The 17,999-nt window shown below is 37.3% G+C and overlaps 3 protein-coding genes across 4 annotated transcripts; 1 reads left to right on the forward strand and 2 right to left on the reverse strand.

Moving 5' to 3' along the window:
• Positions 1 to 367: 367 nt before the first annotated feature.
• Positions 368 to 7,584, reverse strand: LOC113114563 (zinc finger protein 271-like). The gene is made up of 10 exons (XM_026281452.1): positions 7,571 to 7,584; positions 6,474 to 6,595; positions 6,074 to 6,268; positions 5,262 to 5,932; positions 3,137 to 3,296; positions 2,165 to 3,034; positions 1,683 to 1,759; positions 1,473 to 1,493; positions 1,236 to 1,344; positions 368 to 1,158 (listed from the first exon to the last, which is right to left on the reverse strand). Exons 1-10 carry the CDS (start codon positions 7,582 to 7,584, stop codon positions 1,034 to 1,036), a joined length of 2,364 nt encoding a protein of 787 aa, XP_026137237.1. The 3' UTR covers positions 368 to 1,033.
• A 2,921-nt stretch (positions 7,585 to 10,505) lies between these two features.
• On the forward strand, positions 10,506 to 14,471 carry lamtor1 (late endosomal/lysosomal adaptor, MAPK and MTOR activator 1). Its single transcript, XM_026281635.1, has 5 exons — positions 10,506 to 10,692; positions 11,584 to 11,726; positions 11,807 to 11,884; positions 12,070 to 12,193; positions 12,833 to 14,471. The coding sequence occupies exons 1-5, from the start codon at positions 10,651 to 10,653 to the stop codon at positions 12,923 to 12,925; spliced, it is 480 nt and encodes a 159-aa protein (XP_026137420.1). The 5' UTR covers positions 10,506 to 10,650; the 3' UTR covers positions 12,926 to 14,471.
• Positions 14,472 to 14,697: 226 nt separating this feature from the next.
• On the reverse strand, positions 14,698 to 17,914 carry lrrc51 (leucine rich repeat containing 51). Of its 2 annotated transcripts, XM_026281634.1 has the most exons (5): positions 17,885 to 17,914; positions 17,649 to 17,730; positions 16,434 to 16,639; positions 16,196 to 16,344; positions 14,698 to 15,365 (listed from the first exon to the last, which is right to left on the reverse strand). In XM_026281634.1, the coding sequence occupies exons 2-5, from the start codon at positions 17,698 to 17,700 to the stop codon at positions 15,227 to 15,229; spliced, it is 546 nt and encodes a 181-aa protein (XP_026137419.1). In that variant the 5' UTR covers positions 17,701 to 17,730; positions 17,885 to 17,914; the 3' UTR covers positions 14,698 to 15,226. The 2 variants fall into 2 exon arrangements, with proteins under 2 accessions (XP_026137419.1, XP_026137418.1); XM_026281633.1 differs by lacking the exon at positions 17,885 to 17,914 and having other exon boundaries at positions 17,649 to 17,836.
• Positions 17,915 to 17,999: the final 85 nt, after the last annotated feature.

Consider the following 17,999-nt stretch of genomic DNA (forward strand, 5'->3'; position numbering starts at 1 on the left):
CATCAACATGTTTTTCTGTCAGTGGTCTTAACACTTTAAACAATTGAATTGTGTCCATTTTTAAAGCTTTATATTCTACATTCTTCACCCCACAGACTGAACATGCCTTGTCTTCCTTTCTGTTCTCTCTTTCCTTTCTACCATCTCTGACACTGTCTTTTAAATAAAAGCCATTGTAATGCTTTGAAAGGGTAAACCCTACGAGCACAGTACAGTTAAGCTTAAATGGGCCACTTTAACTGAATTCACCCTATTTAAGAATGATCTGTAATATGTCACAAAATAAGGCTCACTAGCAATATTTTCTCATGAGTGAGGAGGTTTGATGATTGTGTGAAAGATTATAGGAAACAAGCAAGAGCAGAGATCAAATGCAAAGACATCCATTTTTATATACACACGACATAAACACTCAATGAAGGCTGGTAGGAATGAACAAACAAAAAAAACAAAACAAACATTATAAAAGAAACATTAAAGCCATTAAATCAGAAGTGCTCACACTCACTCATTCAGAAAAACTCTCTTCCGACACATTACACTCTAATTAATAATTAATCAAAACATGCAAACTCTGAAAAAACTTTTTTTAGCTTAAAGTCACATAGTGTCCTGATCATATTCTTATGGTAAGAACTGTTTACAGTCTGTTAGTGCCTGATAAAGTGCCTTTGTATCAATATACAGAGACTACAACTTTAATACTTCAGAGAAACAGATCAATAATATCTCAGAAAATCTCTTTGATTTATGCAACAAAATGATCAGAGACTCACTGGTGAGGCATTAAAGGATAAAAACAGAACATAACATTTGCTCACTTTGACACAGGACAATGATTTTTAATACGAGTCACTAGATTTGAATGAAACTCTTTCCACACTGAGTACATCGATTATTTTTCTCTCGAGTGTGAACTCACTCGTGTACTTTCAAATTTCCAGCCACAGCGCAAGTCTTGTCACAGTATGAACACTTGTGAGGTTTTTCTCCAGTGTGAATGTGTAGATGATAAGCAAGATCTATCGCTGCATTAAAACTCTTTCCACACTGAGGGCATGTGTGCAGCTGCTTGGCTTTTTTTAGACAACATTTTGATTTTACAACACACCTCCTCTTCTTTCAGCTTCATTCTTTGCTGTTTTACTTCAGTCGAGTCTAAAATAAACAAAACAAGTGTTGAAAATCAAGTGAACTGATGCTTTGTTACATTAATGTCATGAGTGGACACCAACTTGTTTGTTCCTCAGCATCTTCTTTTATTCTAGATGGTTCTGGATAACTCATGTCTTCAATCTCCTCTTTAATAAACTCCATCTTTGTCTGATACTGAGACCCACAGACCTGGAGAAATCTCAAATAAGTTACTGAATTTATACAGCATGACATTAAACACACGTCTGAGCTTGCTGTGTTTAAAATATAAAGCACACCAGCCACAAGACATTCGTCACACATCCAGCAATACTCACAATGGCAACTTTATTAAAAAGCTGTAAAATGCAAAGAGATACATTTTAGATATACACCATATAAAACACACTGAATACAGTCTGATCAAATCACATTTGCACAATATAAAAAAACACTATTATAGTCTAGTTAACAATCAATCAAAACATGCAAACTCTGTAAACGGTGGACATCTCTCACATGCATACTGAAAATATTCCACGACTGACCTTTATTAAAAATATCCAGCAACTATTCTGCGCATGCTCCATTTGTTCCTTTGCATCTTTAAGTGCATTGCTGCCATCTAACGGAAAACACAGACATTTCTCTCAAAAACAGTCTTGTTAGGTTAGGATGTGTCCAGATGAAGCGTGATTCCTGATCATATTATTGTGGTAAGAATTATATTAATGCCTGATAATACCCTGCTTTTGACTTTATTTTGATGCAAAAAAATATAGCATTTACAAAATACAAATTAGAATCAGATTTTCTAAAATCCAATACTTCAGTAACGCAGAACGATTTCTCCTGATAACAACACAGTGCCAAAACACAATGAGCTGCTGAGAAGCCTTTTCACAGAAAAACTAGTTTGAGCTAATTGCACATTTACTGTATCTGAATCTCACATCATTGACTAGAAATGTACGATCTGTAGAAAACATTTGCTCACTTCGACAGAACAATGATTTTTAATATGAGTCACCAGAGCTGATGACTGAGTGAAGCTCTCTCCTCTTATGAACTCGCTCGTGTCTTTTCAGGACTCCAGACCGAGTGAAACTCTTGTCACAGTATGAGCACTTGTAAGGTCTTTCTCCAGTATGAATTTTTTGGTGACGGTTCAGATTGCTGGCTGTAGTAAAACTCTTTCCACAGAAAGAACACACATAAAGTTTCTCCTGTGAATGAACGGTCAGGTGACTTTTTAGATGTGATGATCTTATAAAGCCTTTACCACACCGATCACAGCTAAATGGCTTTTCACCAGAGTGAACGAGAAGATGATTTTTCAGAACTGATGCATCTGTGAAACTCTCTCCGCACAGAGTACATTGGTTTGGCTTCTCTCCAGTGTGAACTCGCTCGTGCCTTTTCAGGTTTCCAAACTGAGTGAAACTCTTGGAACAATACGAGCACTTGTGAGGTTTTTCCCCAGTGTGAATTATTTGGTGTTTTGTCAAATCTCCAGTTGTAGTAAAGCTCTTCCCACACTCAAAGCACACATGATCTCTCACTACATTATGTGCTTTCTGGTGCAGTTTACAACTTCCCAGCCGTGAAAAACTCTTTCCACAGAAAGTACACATGTAAGGCTTCTCGCCTGAATGAACTCTCTGGTGTTGTTTTAAATTTGACGATGAAATGAAATTTTTATCACACTGATCACAGTTAAAAGGTTTCTCTCCAGAGTGGATTCTCATGTGCTTCTTAAGGTATTGTTTTTTTCTGAAACTCTTTCCACACTGTGTGCAGGATTGCAGCAGATTGGCTTTTTTTCTAGATTTTTTTATTTGACAGTGTTCCTCCTCCTCTTCTTTCAGCTTCACTCTTAACCATTTTACTTCAGCCAAGTCTAAAATAAACAAATGTTGTGGTTATAATCAAGTGACCTGGATCTTTGTCAGATTAATGTTTCTCAGCAGTCAACAATGAAGAATCAAGGATGCACACCAACCTGTTTGTTCGTCAATATCCTCACGTTTTGTTCTGGATGGTTCTGGATCCCTCATGTCGTCAATCTCCTCTTTAATAAACTCAAAAGCAGTGTTTGGAATAACAGGTAACAGCGTTAACATTACTATGCATTGATTGAATAAACATATAATCCGAACGCACCCCTGGCTCACACAGCTAGTGAGGAGGTGGGTTAATAACGAGATAAGCGATTATGATTGGCTAAGGCAGAGTCATGTGTTTCATGGTAGCCAATCAGAGCCAGTGTTTTTACGCCAGCGGCGCAAAACACACACGCGCGAACGTGCGCGCACCCACGCACGCAACAGCTAAACTGAGATTCGCAGTAGCGGCTGAGATGGCAAGTCAGGAGCAATCCGATGAAAAATTGGCATTTTCAAGGTGGAGATATAAGTACTACTTTAAATTCATTGTGGTCAAAGGCTAGAACGTGCATATAATGTGTACATGTAATATGATACACACGCATCTACAAAGCTAGTGGCCAAAACCACTTTTCTTACAAAGATAATACTTGAAGTGCAGGATAAAACTCTTGCTATCTGTGTTTACGTGTAATAAATATCGAAAGTTATGTACGAACACATGTATGTTCTACTCATTTTAACTGACCTGTGAAAACTGCTAAAAAAATTGACATATAGCAATTTTTTTACAGTAACGCAAATAGTTACTTTCCCTGGTAACTAGTTACTTTTATTATAGAATAATTCAGTTACTAACTTAGTTACTTTTTGGAACAAGTATTGAGTAACTATAACTAATTACTTTTTTAAAGTAATGTTCCCAACAGTGCTCAAAAGTATGAATCAGATTTCAAAACTCGACACTCCGCTGCTCTCTTCTTCTTCTTTATATAAAATTTGAGGCAGACTAGGCGCATCAAAGGCGTATTGCTGCCCTCTTCTGTCCATTTGAAGAACTCCGCCAAGAAGTTCATTTCTCTCATAAAGTCCAGTGCTGGTTTATGCTGGTCATGTGTTGGGTTTATGCTGGTCCTTTGCTAGTTTATGCTGGTCATGTGCTGGCAAAGGACCAGCATGAACCAGCATCCCAGCGTCAAAACATACCTAACCAGCATGGGAGCAGGGATGTTTCACAGTTTTGACTTCTCCACATAAGCATGTGCTGTCTGAATGCTCGCCAACCATTGCCAGTCCTAATCACCTCTCTTCTTCTTCTTCTGGTTTAAGCTGATCCTAAACTTGTCTTGAACAGGAGCTAGTTGCTTAAAACCAGTTAAGCACCAGGCTAAACCATTTTAAAACAGCACATGGCCAGCTATGGACCATCTTAAACCAGCAGCCATGCTTCAAAACATACCTAGCCACTAGCCAGCATTTGCAGTTTTTTTTTCAACACATGTAGGGTTTTCATGTTTCATGATGACTTAACATATACATAATGATTTTACGTATACATCATGATTTTATACTACACATACATTATTTTTTTCTTAATCTACGCTGAAAAATCTTTCCTGACAACAAGAATATTATGACGATGTTTGAGATCTTCTGTAAATATATATAGACATTTATAGTGATGAAAGGCAAATTATTCAATGTCATGGATTAATATTTACTGAGTAATCTACTATTTTGTAGAGGGGGTCAAAATGGTAATTTTCATCTGAGATTCGGAGCCAAAATACAAGGGGGTAGAAATAACTTCAGAAAGATGGTAGCATCATAATGGTATGAATGTGGTGAAGCCAAGGACTTCAACAGCTGTGTTTTACATAATGTCCCTAATGTTGGACCACGTCTCCTTAACATTCATGGCACATTGATTGTCCAAGACACTAAGCCTGTCTGAGAGAGTTTGACTAGTTTGAAGTAGAGTTTGAAGTACTGTGGCCTAATGGACTAACACATCACACTTAATTAGAAAAGTCACTGAAATGAAACATTTATTTGCATCATTATACAGCACTTATATACAACTTTTATGTTGCAGGGAAATGCATAAATAGATATCTAAGAAAATATTTATGCAAAAAACCTTGCATCTGTAGAAAATATTTGCTCAATCCAGAAAAAAAATATTTTTAATATGAGTCAGTAGATCTGCTGACTTAGTGAAACGCTTTCCACACTAGGTACAGTATGAACTCGCTCGTGTACTTTCAAATTTCCAGACACAGTGAAACTCTTGTCACAGTATGAGCACTTGTAAGGTTTTTCTCCAGTGTGAATCCTTTGGTGCTGTTTCAGATTATCAGCTCTAGTAAAGCTCTTCCCACACTCACAACACACATGATCTTTCACTCCACTGTGTGTCTTCTGATGCTGTTTACAGTGCTTCAGTTGTGAAAAACTCTTTCCACAGTAAGAACACACATGAGGCTTCTCATCTGAATGCACTGTCAGGTGTTTTTTAAGACTTGATGATGTAATAAAAGTTTTACCACACTGATCACAGTTAAAAGGCTTTTCTCCAGAGTGAATGAGCAGATGATAACTGAGACTTAACGCTGCAGTAAAACCCTTTCCACACTGAATACAGTAGTATGGCTTCTCTCCAGAATGTATTAATTCATGTACTTTCAGGTTTCCAGACTGAGCAAAACTCTTGTCACAATACAAGCACTTGTGAGGTTTTTCTCCAGTGTGAACTCTTTGATGCCGTTTCAAACCCCCAGCTGTGATAAAGCTCTTCCCACACTCACAACACACGTGATCTCTCACTTCATTATGTGTTTTCTGATGATGTTTGTAACTGCTCAGCCATGAAAAACTCTTTCCACAGAACGTACACACATGAAGCTTGTCGTCTGAATGAATTATCATGTGGAGTTTCAGTTGTGATGATGTAATAAACGTTTTACCACACTGGTCACAGTTAAAAGGCTTTTCTCCAGAGTGAATGTGAAGATGATAACGGAGACTTGATGCTCCGGTAAAACGCTTTCCACACTGAGGGCATGTGAATGGTTTCTCTCCAGTGTGGACTCTCATGTGTTTCTTAAGGTATTCTTTGTGTTTGAAACTCTTTTCACACCTTGTGCAGGTGTGCAGCTGTTTGGCTTTTTTTCGTGAAGTTTTGATTTTACAGTGTTCCTCCTTCACTTCATTCACCTCTCGCCTTTGCTGTTTTACTTCTGTCCAGCCTAAAATACACAAATGATGATGTTAAAATCAGTGAACCTGATTTAATAGCAGAAACCAAAAGAGGTCACATATTTATCTGAGTATGAAGGATCAGATCTTTGATGTACCAAGGTTAAGTCTGTCAGTCCTTGTTAATAAAATGTTTGACTGAAACTTTAGTGTTTCTTAGCAGTCAGTAATGAAGAATTAAGAATGAACACCAACCTGTTTGTTCCTCAGTATCTTCTTGTTTTATTCTGGATGGTTCTGGATCACTCATGTCTTCAATCTCCTCTTTAATAAACTCCATCTTTACCACAGTATGACACAGACTCCAGCTGCTGCACCTGGAGTTTGTTCTTCTCTTGTGCGATGATGTGGATATTCCTCACCTTTTTAACCCAGTTAAAGCACAAGCCCCGCCCACCACAGATTCTAAAGATTTCATTGGTTGTATCAATCACAGAGATCTCCAACACAGCACTGAAACAAATCCAGTACAAACTTTAAGGGTTTATTTTCTATCAAATCAACCAAAACATTTTCCCAGCTCAAATATATTTTATTTCTGAAGAAAGACGGGTGACTGAGTGATTGAAACAGGGCTTGCGCTTAACTAGTTCAGGAGAATACAACCAAAATATTTTCTACATTTCTAAAACAATTTAAATTATGTATAATTGGTTTAAACTAAAATGCCAGATAGCCTGGATGAAAATGCTATTTCAATGTAAAAAGGACGAGTGCAGGGATGATTCCTGTAGTCTTTCATAGTATTTTCAATCATGTTTAACCTGAGGGGTAAAAGGTTAAAAACACACATCAATGGGTGATTATCTCTTAAAGTGATGATCCTGTAGTTTGTCTGATTGTCTCACATTGAAATTAATTTAATGTGCCAATTTACAGAAGATCTCAGACATCAATATAAATGAGGTGAAAACAGGGAACTACTGACTTTTCAGCAGTTAAACAATGGTTGCACTAATTGTCAGATACACGGTTTTGTTTTTCTTTGTTGTTTCTTTGCATTTCTATGCAAAAATGCAAATACTTTGACAAAACGAATGTACAATTTCTTATGTCTATCAAAATAACTGATTGAATAGATAGACTTTGTGACCACATTTGGACAACATTATGTATGCATTTGAGAAGAATCACTAGTCTAATGCACAAGCTTCTCTGCAGTATCTATGAACTCACTCAGGTTTCCAGACACAACAAAACTCTTGTCACTAAATGAAGACTTTAAGAGTATTGTTTGATGCTGTTTCAGTTGGCTAACGCTAGTAAAGCCCTTCCCACATGTGATTTCTCACTTCATCATATGCATTTCCGGTTAAAAATATGGGGATTTTTTTATGGTTATACTATAGTAGCATAAAAACAGCTTTACATGGTTTTTCCTTTTTATGTGACCCAGGGTTTTATAAAAATTAATCGTGGCAGAGTTTATATTATTCAATTAAAGGGTTGGTTCACCCAAAAATGAAAATTATGTCATTAAAAACTCACCCTCATGTTGTTCCAAACCGTAAGACCTCCATTTATCTTCTGAACACAGTTTAAGATATTTTAGATTTAGTCCGAGAGCTCTCAGTTCCTCCATTGAAACTGTATGTACGGTCTACTGTCCATGTCCAGAAAGGTAAGAAAAACATCATCAAAGTAGTCCATGTGACATCAGAGGGTCAGTTAGAATTTTTTTAAGCATCGAAAATACATTTTGGTCCAAAAATAGCAAAAACCATGACTTTATTCAGCATTGCCTTCTCCTCCGTGTCTGTTGTGAGAGAGTTCAAAACAAAGCAGTTTGTCATATCCGGTTTGTGAACGAATCATTCGATGTAACCGGATCTTTTTGAACCAGTTCACCAAATCGAACTGAATCGTTTAAAACGGTTCGTGTCTCCAATACGCATTAATCCACAACCTGGTATGTTTTATTCTGGATGGTTCTGGATCACTCATGTCTTCAGTCTCCTCTTTAATAAACTCAATGTTTAATAGCATGAATGATTTTCTTCTTCTTCATAAAGACTAGGTATCAAAGGCGTATTGCTGCTCTCTTCAGTCAATCGAAGATCTCTGCCTAGAAGTTAAATTCTCTCATAAAGTCCAGTGATGTGTACAATTTTTACAAAGAGCCTTTGTTGTTTCATATTCCTTGTTATTAAGAATTTGAGATAAAGATGATATTCCAGATTTCAACAGTTCTTGCAGTTCGATGAATAACACACTCCATCATTACATATTTCACAATGCTAAAATTATAAACCTTTAATTTCAATTTTGCTATGTCTTAACGTTCACCTTGGAGATTGAAAATGTTTCTTTTTTGAGACCCCAGGAGCACAAATTCAGACCCAGAACAATAAAACCCACAGAAGAGGTGGGAGTTCAAATGAGGAATCTTTATTATTACCAAACTGCAGGGAGAGGAAGAGCAGATATAAGTTAGGATCTGCAAGATTAACCGCAACCTGATGTGATCCGACCACCTCAGAGAAAACCAGTGTTGAGCTGTTGCAAGAGCTTTTGAAGCAATGCAGCTGTGGTCAAAGAGTTCTCCTGTGTTTGGAGCGCGATCGCGAATCATTTTACTCAGTTGGGAGTTCGGAGCGGGTTCGCGAATCATTTGAGTCAGTCTGGGGATCGCGAATCATTAGAATCAGTTCGGGAAGAGGGTTCGCGAATCATTTGAGTCAGTTTGGGAGTTCGGAGTGTGAATCATTTGAGTCAGTTCTGGAGTTCGTAGCTGGTTCACGAATCATTTAATTCAGTTCGGGAGTTCGTAGCGGGTTCGCGAATCATTTGAGTCAGTTCGGGAGTTCGGAGCGGTTCGCGAATCATTTGAGTCAGTTCTAGAGTTCAAAGTGGGTTCGCGAATCATATTAGTCAGTTCGGAGTTCGAGCATGAATCATTTGAGTCAGTTCGGGAGTTCGGAGCGTAAATCATTTGAGTCTGTTCGGGAGTTCGGAGCGTAAATCATTTGAGTCTGTTCGGGAGTTTGAAGCGGGTTCGCGAATCATTTGAGTCAGTTTGGGGATCGCGAATCATTTGAGTCAGTTTAGGAGTTCGGAGCGGGATCGCGAATCATTTGAGTCAGTTCGGGAGTTCGGAGATGGTTCGTAAATCATTTGAATCAGTTCGGGAGTTCAGAGCGGATTCGGCCCAAGTGTTAACATACAGTTTTAATTAATATTATTATGTGGAATGGGTCTTCAGCTGACACTGTTTTGTTTTTCTTTGTTGATTTCAACGGTTCTTATAATGCTACAGTAACGCTGCAATAACTTTTTTAAATAAGATATTTTTATTCTTTTTTCCTGGGGGTAAAATTATAATTTAAGTGCATTTTTTCTTATTTTGCATATTGCATATAAAAAAACAAAACAAACTTGCATAAACGTTTGTATTAAGATTACTTTTCTTACCCCACTCGCAGATAATTGTTTTTGGTAAAATGTACTTAAAATAGATTCCAAAATACCCAATTGACATATCTCCCATTCTGAAAAGCACAAACCCTGTTTCCCTCATTTCAGGGTTAACATACTCAGAGTTTTCACTGAACCTCCTTTCTGAAACAGGGTCTCTGATGGTAGTTTGTCTCCTGTAGGATGATGTAAATATTCCTAACATTTATAAACAGTTGAGCCATGAAAAGCTGGACAAACAGGGAAAATCTTTCGCATGCAAACTATAAATATAAGGCATATTACACTTAACATGGGGGTTTTATGTCTGTTTCACACATACTCTGTTTGTGGTGTGTATTTGTTATACACTTATGTTACAAGATCAGAGGCTAATTCTTTATGAAGTAAACTTTGTAAAACTAAGTCTGCTGTGTTTCACATTCAACACGTGGCTTTTTGGCTAGGCTTAAAACATGAAGAAATGCAAAGGCTGTTTTTAAGCAACATGCCAAGTATTTAAGTTCTTCTACGAATGCTTCAATTGTTTGAAACAACATCCTATAAAATGACCATAAAAACAACTTTACAGTCAAGCTTACAGAAAAACAAGTCGTTCTAGAAAATGCTAAGCCTCATTTCAGCTTAAAATATCTGTAGACTGACTGGCTGGATAGAAAATAAAACCTCATTCTCATCTGATAGTAGATGATGCTTACAGAAAAGCAAAAAACTAACAAAACAGCAGTTACTTTTTAGTTAAAGCAACGCATCAGCTCATTCAAATAATAAACGAGCGGAACTGACGTGTAGCATATGACGAGAAGACGGAAGTCACGTGACCTAACTGGGAATTCTGTCATGTGATGGTACCGTTTGCAGCGAAGTGCTTTACAGTCAACAGACGAGAAAACCAAAAAAGCGCTTCAGAGACGAAAAGCTCCCACAGAGAAGAGGTTAAACCTGCTTGACGGCGGTCATGGGGTGCTGTTTCAGCAGCGATAGCGAAACGTCGGAGCAGGTACATCACATTTAATCAATATACACCCAACTAGCTATAAAATACAGCTGAATGTGCGGTTTGTGTTCCTGTAATCAGAATCAACACACGATTAATATTGTTGAATGTGTGTTTAATTTCTCAAGAACAGGCCAGTACTGAGTGTGTTTCAAGACAAACGAACAAACTTACTCTAATGCATAATTTAAGTATTTGTTTCATCAGAATAACAAGTTTAAGGCTGATTTCACATGAGACATGTCATAATGGAGCAGATGTGTCAGATCTGATGTGCAGGGAAATTATACACACACTTAGACCACATTGAAAATCTGTGATTTATGAGTTTGCTCTGTTTAAAACAGAAAAAAGCCAATGCAAATAAATTTAAAATTAAAATTTCTAAACATTCTCACATTGTTATGCTTGCTGTATTATATTTTATTATCTATTGTATATAAGCAGTGTAAAACTTTTATTATTATTATTGTTCTCAGTCCTCAATGTTTTTATTTTTTATTTTACTTGTGCTCTATCTCATAGACTTTAATTAATTTAATCAAATATATATCTCCAACTAAAATCCTTATAGATGAATCACAAAATTGAAATGTGTTCTTCGTATGAATCACTTTTAAACATGGTTCAAGTTTGTTTGTATGATGTAAGAAGTCATTTAGCAGATTTAGTGATTTATTTGGATATTTATGACTGGTTCAGTTCACCTTGGAAACATGTTCCTTTAAAATGTAATAATTTGCAGACTTCACTTAGGACATGTGGCACAGACATATAGCTTTTTAGTAATTGTTTTAGTCCACTTTTGCCTGCTCAAAAAAGTGAACCGCTGGTTTTACAGAATGTGCGATGATCTTGTTTTTGACTGAGCCTCTTTTTGACTCTTTTGTGCAGAACGAAGAGGTGAAGCCATTGATTCCCGACCCAAACTTAGACAGAAAACCCACCAATGGCTCGGAGCGAAACGCAGACAGCCTGCCGTCCAACCGTACGGATGAACAGGCCCTGCTCACAACCATCCTCCAGCGGACTGCTCTGTATGACACACACAATCCCTTTCTTCTGTAGTCTGGGATGTTGGTAGATTAAAACTCCTTTTTCTTTCCTTGTTGATTAGGAATATAATCGATGTGTCGGCTGTTGATTCTCAAGGCATGGAGCAACATGAATACATGGACCGAGCCAGACAGTACAGGTGCGTCACACTGCTGAAACACCATTGATATGAAGCGTAGACACGACTGGATGTATGTTATTGTGACCACGTGTGGGACGTCATAACCATGCATCACCAGAAGTGTGATATGTCAGCTTTTTTGACCTGATGAAGATTGCACATAGGTTGTGTTTATGCTGAATCATCATGTGTGTTTGTTAAAGCTCCAAACTGGAGGTGTTGAGCAGAACGCTGTCTCAAAAGAAGCCTGTTCCTCTCCCGTCACTGACCAGTCAACCTCACCAGGTGCTCGCCGCTGACCTGGTCCCCCACGCAGACGTACAGCAGGTCAGACTCTGTTATTAAATATCCATATCAGTGTAGATTAGACATGCCAAGACCTGGTGTGGAAATTATTAGTGATTGATCACCGAACCGAACAATTCAGTCAACATGCAATATATAAATAAGCTAATGAAGTTTAATTGTAGCAGTTAAAATGTATGCATGTATGCTTTAAACAGCTGTTTTTATTTAAAAACACATTGTTATTAAGTTAGAGGTTCATTGGTATTTTTTTATTTATATTTTGAAAAAGATGGTGTTCACCAAAGATGCATTTAGGGCTGTATAAACAATAATGTTGTGAAGAGTTTAACGTAACCGTTTTCTATTTCAGTGTTCTATATTAGTGTTCTATATATTTATGTTGAATAGAACGTTCAAAAGAACAGCTTTTATTTGAAATAGAAATCTTGTTTAACATTATACATATCTTCACTGTCCCTTTTGATCATTAAAATGCGTCCTTGCTAAATAAAAGTATTAATTTATTTTGACAAGCAGTAGTGTAAAAAATGATAACATAAATTGTGCATTTTCCATTGATCAGGCTGTTGTCAATGTGATGAATATGAGTCATTATATCACTTGATATTATTCTATATTATTTACCGTTTTAATTTATTGCTTTGCTTTCCCCCTCAGGTTTCTAAGATCGCTGCGTACGCCTACAGCGCCATCTCACAAATCAAAGTAGATGCCAAGGAAGAGCTGGTGGTACAGTTTGCTATACCATGATTCAAAAGATGGACCTCCTTCCTCCCCAGTTCCGCTGTTTTTCTCTCTTTCTAGCCCTTTAACTTCTCCCAAACTTCTTGAGATGCAGACGCTCGTGTCTTTATTCTCTGAAGGCCCTGCAGATAAATATAATTCACCCCAAACAGAGCTCCTTGAGTAAATCACGTCGTCCCAGAGGGTAGAAACATCTGATCTACTATCTTTGCTTTGACGAGTTTTTCATGCATTAATCGAATCCGTTTTCACCAAAACTCAGCGGCGTCAAGCTGCTACGATTGCTCGGGTGAGATTTTGTTTAGTTTTATCCGTTCTTATTGATTCTTCTTCTCTTGGCTTTTCAGTTTCCTGATTATTTGGAGATTGTTAAACCAAGTAGCACATCCAGACTTCTCAATTATTGTACTAAAGTGAATTGTATATTTTCTCCGTTTGCCTGGGTCATCTTAACACACAGGTTATGGTGGATTCTCCTGTAGTGTTCTTCAATCACTGTGGTTCGTTATTTCTAATTCATTCTCACAATTGTATGCACTGAGATTGGGATCCAGAGTGGGATGCATAATACTTCTGTCTAACCAGAGTAGCATGCATGTAATATCGCATTAACCTTCTTATTTTATTATTCTCTATATAACTAATTTGCTTTGTGTGGCTGTTTTTCAGCTGTTTCAGATGTGAGTCTATCACTGTAAACCACCCAAGAACGGAAAGCATATGATGTCCTGCAACTTTAGACATAAATTTGTGTAATTTCCCCAAATCGTTTACCTCTATTTGCCAATAAACCATCAGGTTGGATGCCATATTGAATTTTTACGCAGATGATGATAAAGCTACTATGGACGGACTCACCTTACAGTCTTTACAATAGCACTCACTGGATACAAATCATATAAAGTCACAACTCTTCAAGAGTTTCTGTCTCCTGAAAGTTTTCTTGGGACAATCCATTCAATGCACTATGCTTCAGTCCCTCACAGCCTCATTTTCATTCCAGTTAAAAATTAAACATGGCACTCCTCTCACGAAGGTCTACATCACAAGCATACGTAGATCAGTGAGCTGTATGCAGCTTTTATGGTGGATGGTAAATATCCTGGGATGTTTCAGAAGTTTAATTGCTTTTAACGGAAGAGAAAGTGTTTCTCTTACCGTGCACCTTTCCTATAATCCTCAAATGGTCATGCAGTTGTAATGAAAATGGCAAAACCCGGTTAAACCGAGCCAGAACAGCGTGGCCTGTCTAACAAATAAACATAATGTCAACTCCGAATGTTTGGGATGGGGAGCGGCTTCGAATTGGAAGTGATTCGGTTTGTAAATGATGTTTTGTGTCAATGCCTTTAATGTACAGAGTGTAAAATGATTCGAGATGAATGATTAATACGTGTGTAGCGTGAAGTGTAAACGGCTCTAGGGCGCCCCCTGGCTGCATTACGCCTTAGTCGTAAGGCTTTGCGATGTTTTTAGCCAAGCAAACAGGGTTGCATTTACCTTGCCTGTTCCACTTTTAACATAATAAAAAAATATTATTACATTGCTTTAAGTAAGTCCATACATTTTTTTTGCTGTTGTGCAGAAAACAAGGAAAGGACTAGTGAATTAAAACAACTAGCGTTCTTTCCCGAGATGCCACACAGTATGTTTGTGTAATTATTTATTTAGATTTTATGTATTTATGTAAGCTCACAGACCAGTGTGGCACTATTAGCTCTCTAGATCATGGCAAGGCACCTTTGTCTTTCTTTGAGGTTTTAAAAGGGATAAAATGCGCTGCAAATATTTAGTTTTCTGCTGCAGTGTACTAATAGTGTTCAAGTTTGTTTGTTTGTTTGTTACCTAAATGTGGAATACTACCTGATTTAGAGAGAAAACATTTCTTAGCCTAGTACCAAAAAATTAATCTCAATATTCTGTTAAAACGGTTTTTGTTTAATTAAATTATGCATTAAAGACTTTCAAAATTATAAAGTTGTTTTTATTTTAGCAGACATACATTGGTGTACAGTGAGAATGCTACTCTTGATTTGCTTACTGCAATTCTCAAAGAAACTCTATGCCATTTTCTAGTTAAATAAACGTTTCTCTGTTGCTTAAGATGTTTCAGCACTTACTCCTGTGGCTTCATCAACAACTAATGAAGAAACACTGGCTCACTGAAGTAACAGCTCTATAACTGTCTAACTGTTTTGGAGGAGCCTAGTTTATCATTTAAAGTCAGCTCACTGTTGCAGATCAATCCGTAGCTGTAACTCCACATTCATGTTTATTAGACGTATCAGGATGTCGAGTGGAGAAGGTTCAGTCCACTTTGCTGTGACTCATGGATTTGCGTGGGTTTCTGCTCCTCTGCCAAACTGAAGTCAGCTCTCGTTCCTGTTTGGTGACCGCACTGAAATCAATCATCTTCACATGAGGAAGGGTGCTGATCACATGTGTCCTGAGAGAGAGGCAGACAAGCAACTTCGTCAAATAATTTAATTTATTTTGTGGTTCTATAAACAATTCTGAGCAATTCAACATTTCATGACAGAGAAATAGATAATGCTTCACATCAAGGTTCGGTTTGTTAAAGTTAGTGCACTTCTTTTGATAACTTAATTTTATAAAATAATATAAAAATAATATTTGTTTTCTCTCTAATTATAATGGACTTTTGAGATTACAGAATATAAAATAATGTAATAAAAGCTTTTAATGTAAAAAAAAACTGGCATGCATACATTTATAATCAGTTTTACATTTATTTTATTTTGTTTTTATTAAAAGACTGAAAACACTTATTTATAAATTATATTATAGCCTCAGTTGTTTCTTTTTGATTTTCAGAAGCAAGTCTGCCCTGGACATACTCTTGTTAGATTGCAGGGCGTGCACTGAGAATGGTTTTACACATGCACATGTCGTGTGCTTATCAGAACTATATGTGATTACTGTTGCTATGCACATGACAGCAGAGGTCTGTAACAGGATCCTAACCGCAGTTTCAGCACCTGTTGTGTCAGGATCGCCACAGCACAGAGATCCACAGTGGAAAATCACCCACTTTAGACACAGCAGGATGCATTCACTGCATTTGACGTAAAGCATGTTTGTGGTGTACAGAGACAAAAATTAACAATCTGTTATTTTCTCAATTTTCTCTGTTTCTTTTGTGTTGCACGGACGAAAGTCAGTTATACAAGGTTAGAAAGACTAGAATTGTCATTTATGGAAACCCTTCTGCTCCCTGACTTGTTCATCTTCCTGACCTTTGACCTTTGATTGTACCTGTAGTCAGGCTCGGTCACTATGGGGTTGCCATGCAAAGTGATGGTGTGTAGAAACGGCAACACAGCGAGTTTATCCACTTCTGACAACTTACAAATACGGTTTCCATGCAGATACAACAAGCGCAGCTCTTTGAGTTGAGTGAGAACCTGACGGAAAGAGAGAAGGTTGTTTTTTCCCAAATAAGTTCCTCTCGTATTTCAGTAATTGCACCAATTGTGCTCAGTTGAGTGCATACTGGGTGGATGTGTTGAAACTCGTTGAAGGAGAGGTCGAGCCAGGCCAGACGCATGGGGTCAGCGTAAAGAACGGAGAGTGTGTCCATCAGTCCTGTCAAGTCTGAGAGGAAGTTGTTGTTGAGTCTGAGCGTTGTGCTGAGGATCTTCTGCTCGGAGTTACGCTTTAGTGGACGAGCACCTGGATTAGGCTCATCAGACAGCATGTCTACGGAAACACAGATTGTAAACAGCAATGCATTTGTTATGTGTACACATACATTTAAGAGGAAAAACAGGAGGGTAACCTGTAAAGAATGACAAGTTTTTAGAATTGCCTTTCAATAAAAGCAGGCAAAGAATTGCAAACACATTGTTTTTAAGCTTTTTTCTTCTTAGACAGTTGTATTGATTATTTCTTTAATAAAAAAAAGAAAAGAAATTTTGGATCTGTGATTGTGGAATTTGGTTAGCATCATATTTATTAGTCAAATTAAAAATTGTAATAACACACTTATCATTATATATTTCACTCCTGATGAAACCTGAAAATCTTGGACGGAAACAAAATCGTAGATATTAATTCCTTTTTTTTTTCCTGGAAAGCTCTAAATTAAGGTTTGCACCAGGGGGCAAGGAACTCGACCGGAAGTTGAAGTCGGGTGGGGGCTGCCATCTTTTAGCAGAACTTCACTTGCGTTAGCATTCCCATTGACTCCCGTTCATTTTGGCGTCACTTTGACAGCGAATAACTTTACATCTGAGGCGTTTAAAGACTCCGTTTGTCCATTATTTATTTCTAAAGATACACGACAATGTATAAAGGACTCCATTACCTTCTATGTTACATTATGGCCCCGTATAAACAGTTTTTAGTTTTAGCATTTTTTTTTGCTAAAAAACGCTAAAAATGGGCTTCATTTGTCTCAATTGAGTTCCAATGGGGTCGCTGTGTCCATTTCTTTTACTGTCTATGGTTTGCACGCCACCTATCAACTCCGCTCGCTTCTGTGAACCGGGGGAACCGATTCATTTGAACGATCCGAATCAAAAGAACGACTCGTTTACGTATCTGACTATCATGGTTCATTTGAAAATGTGCCTTATTTATTTACGTTTCGATTTTCATTAATGTAAAAAATAAAAGGCAGAAAAATAATTCTGACGTTAAAATGAAGGAGTGGCGCTAATGAGCTAAACTTTTTAAAGCGATAAAAGTATGAACTGTAGAAACACACCTGAAACTGTGTTGAGCTCCCGAAATGAAAAATCCACTGGAGACCCAAACATGTCCCAACCTCCAGAAAGCAAGATTAAAAACTACAAATTGAAATACGATGTAAAATTACAAAAACTAATTAATCTTGAAAATGCAAAAAAAAATGTATTCACATGCAATGACAATTAAAAAGTAAACCCAAAATAAAGTAGTAATTTAAAAAACTTCTCATGTTCAATTTTAATTGTTCTTTACCCACGGCAGGCGGACCTAAACAAAGTTACTATAGAAACAATTGGCATCGCATAGCATTCTGGGAGATGTAGTTCGTTCGGTTTCTTTTTCGTACTACTTCCCTTTCTTTGTCTGT

This window comes from Carassius auratus, chromosome 15, assembly GCF_003368295.1.
Source record: "Carassius auratus strain Wakin chromosome 15, ASM336829v1, whole genome shotgun sequence".
NCBI classification, from domain to species: Eukaryota; Metazoa; Chordata; class Actinopteri; order Cypriniformes; family Cyprinidae; genus Carassius; species Carassius auratus.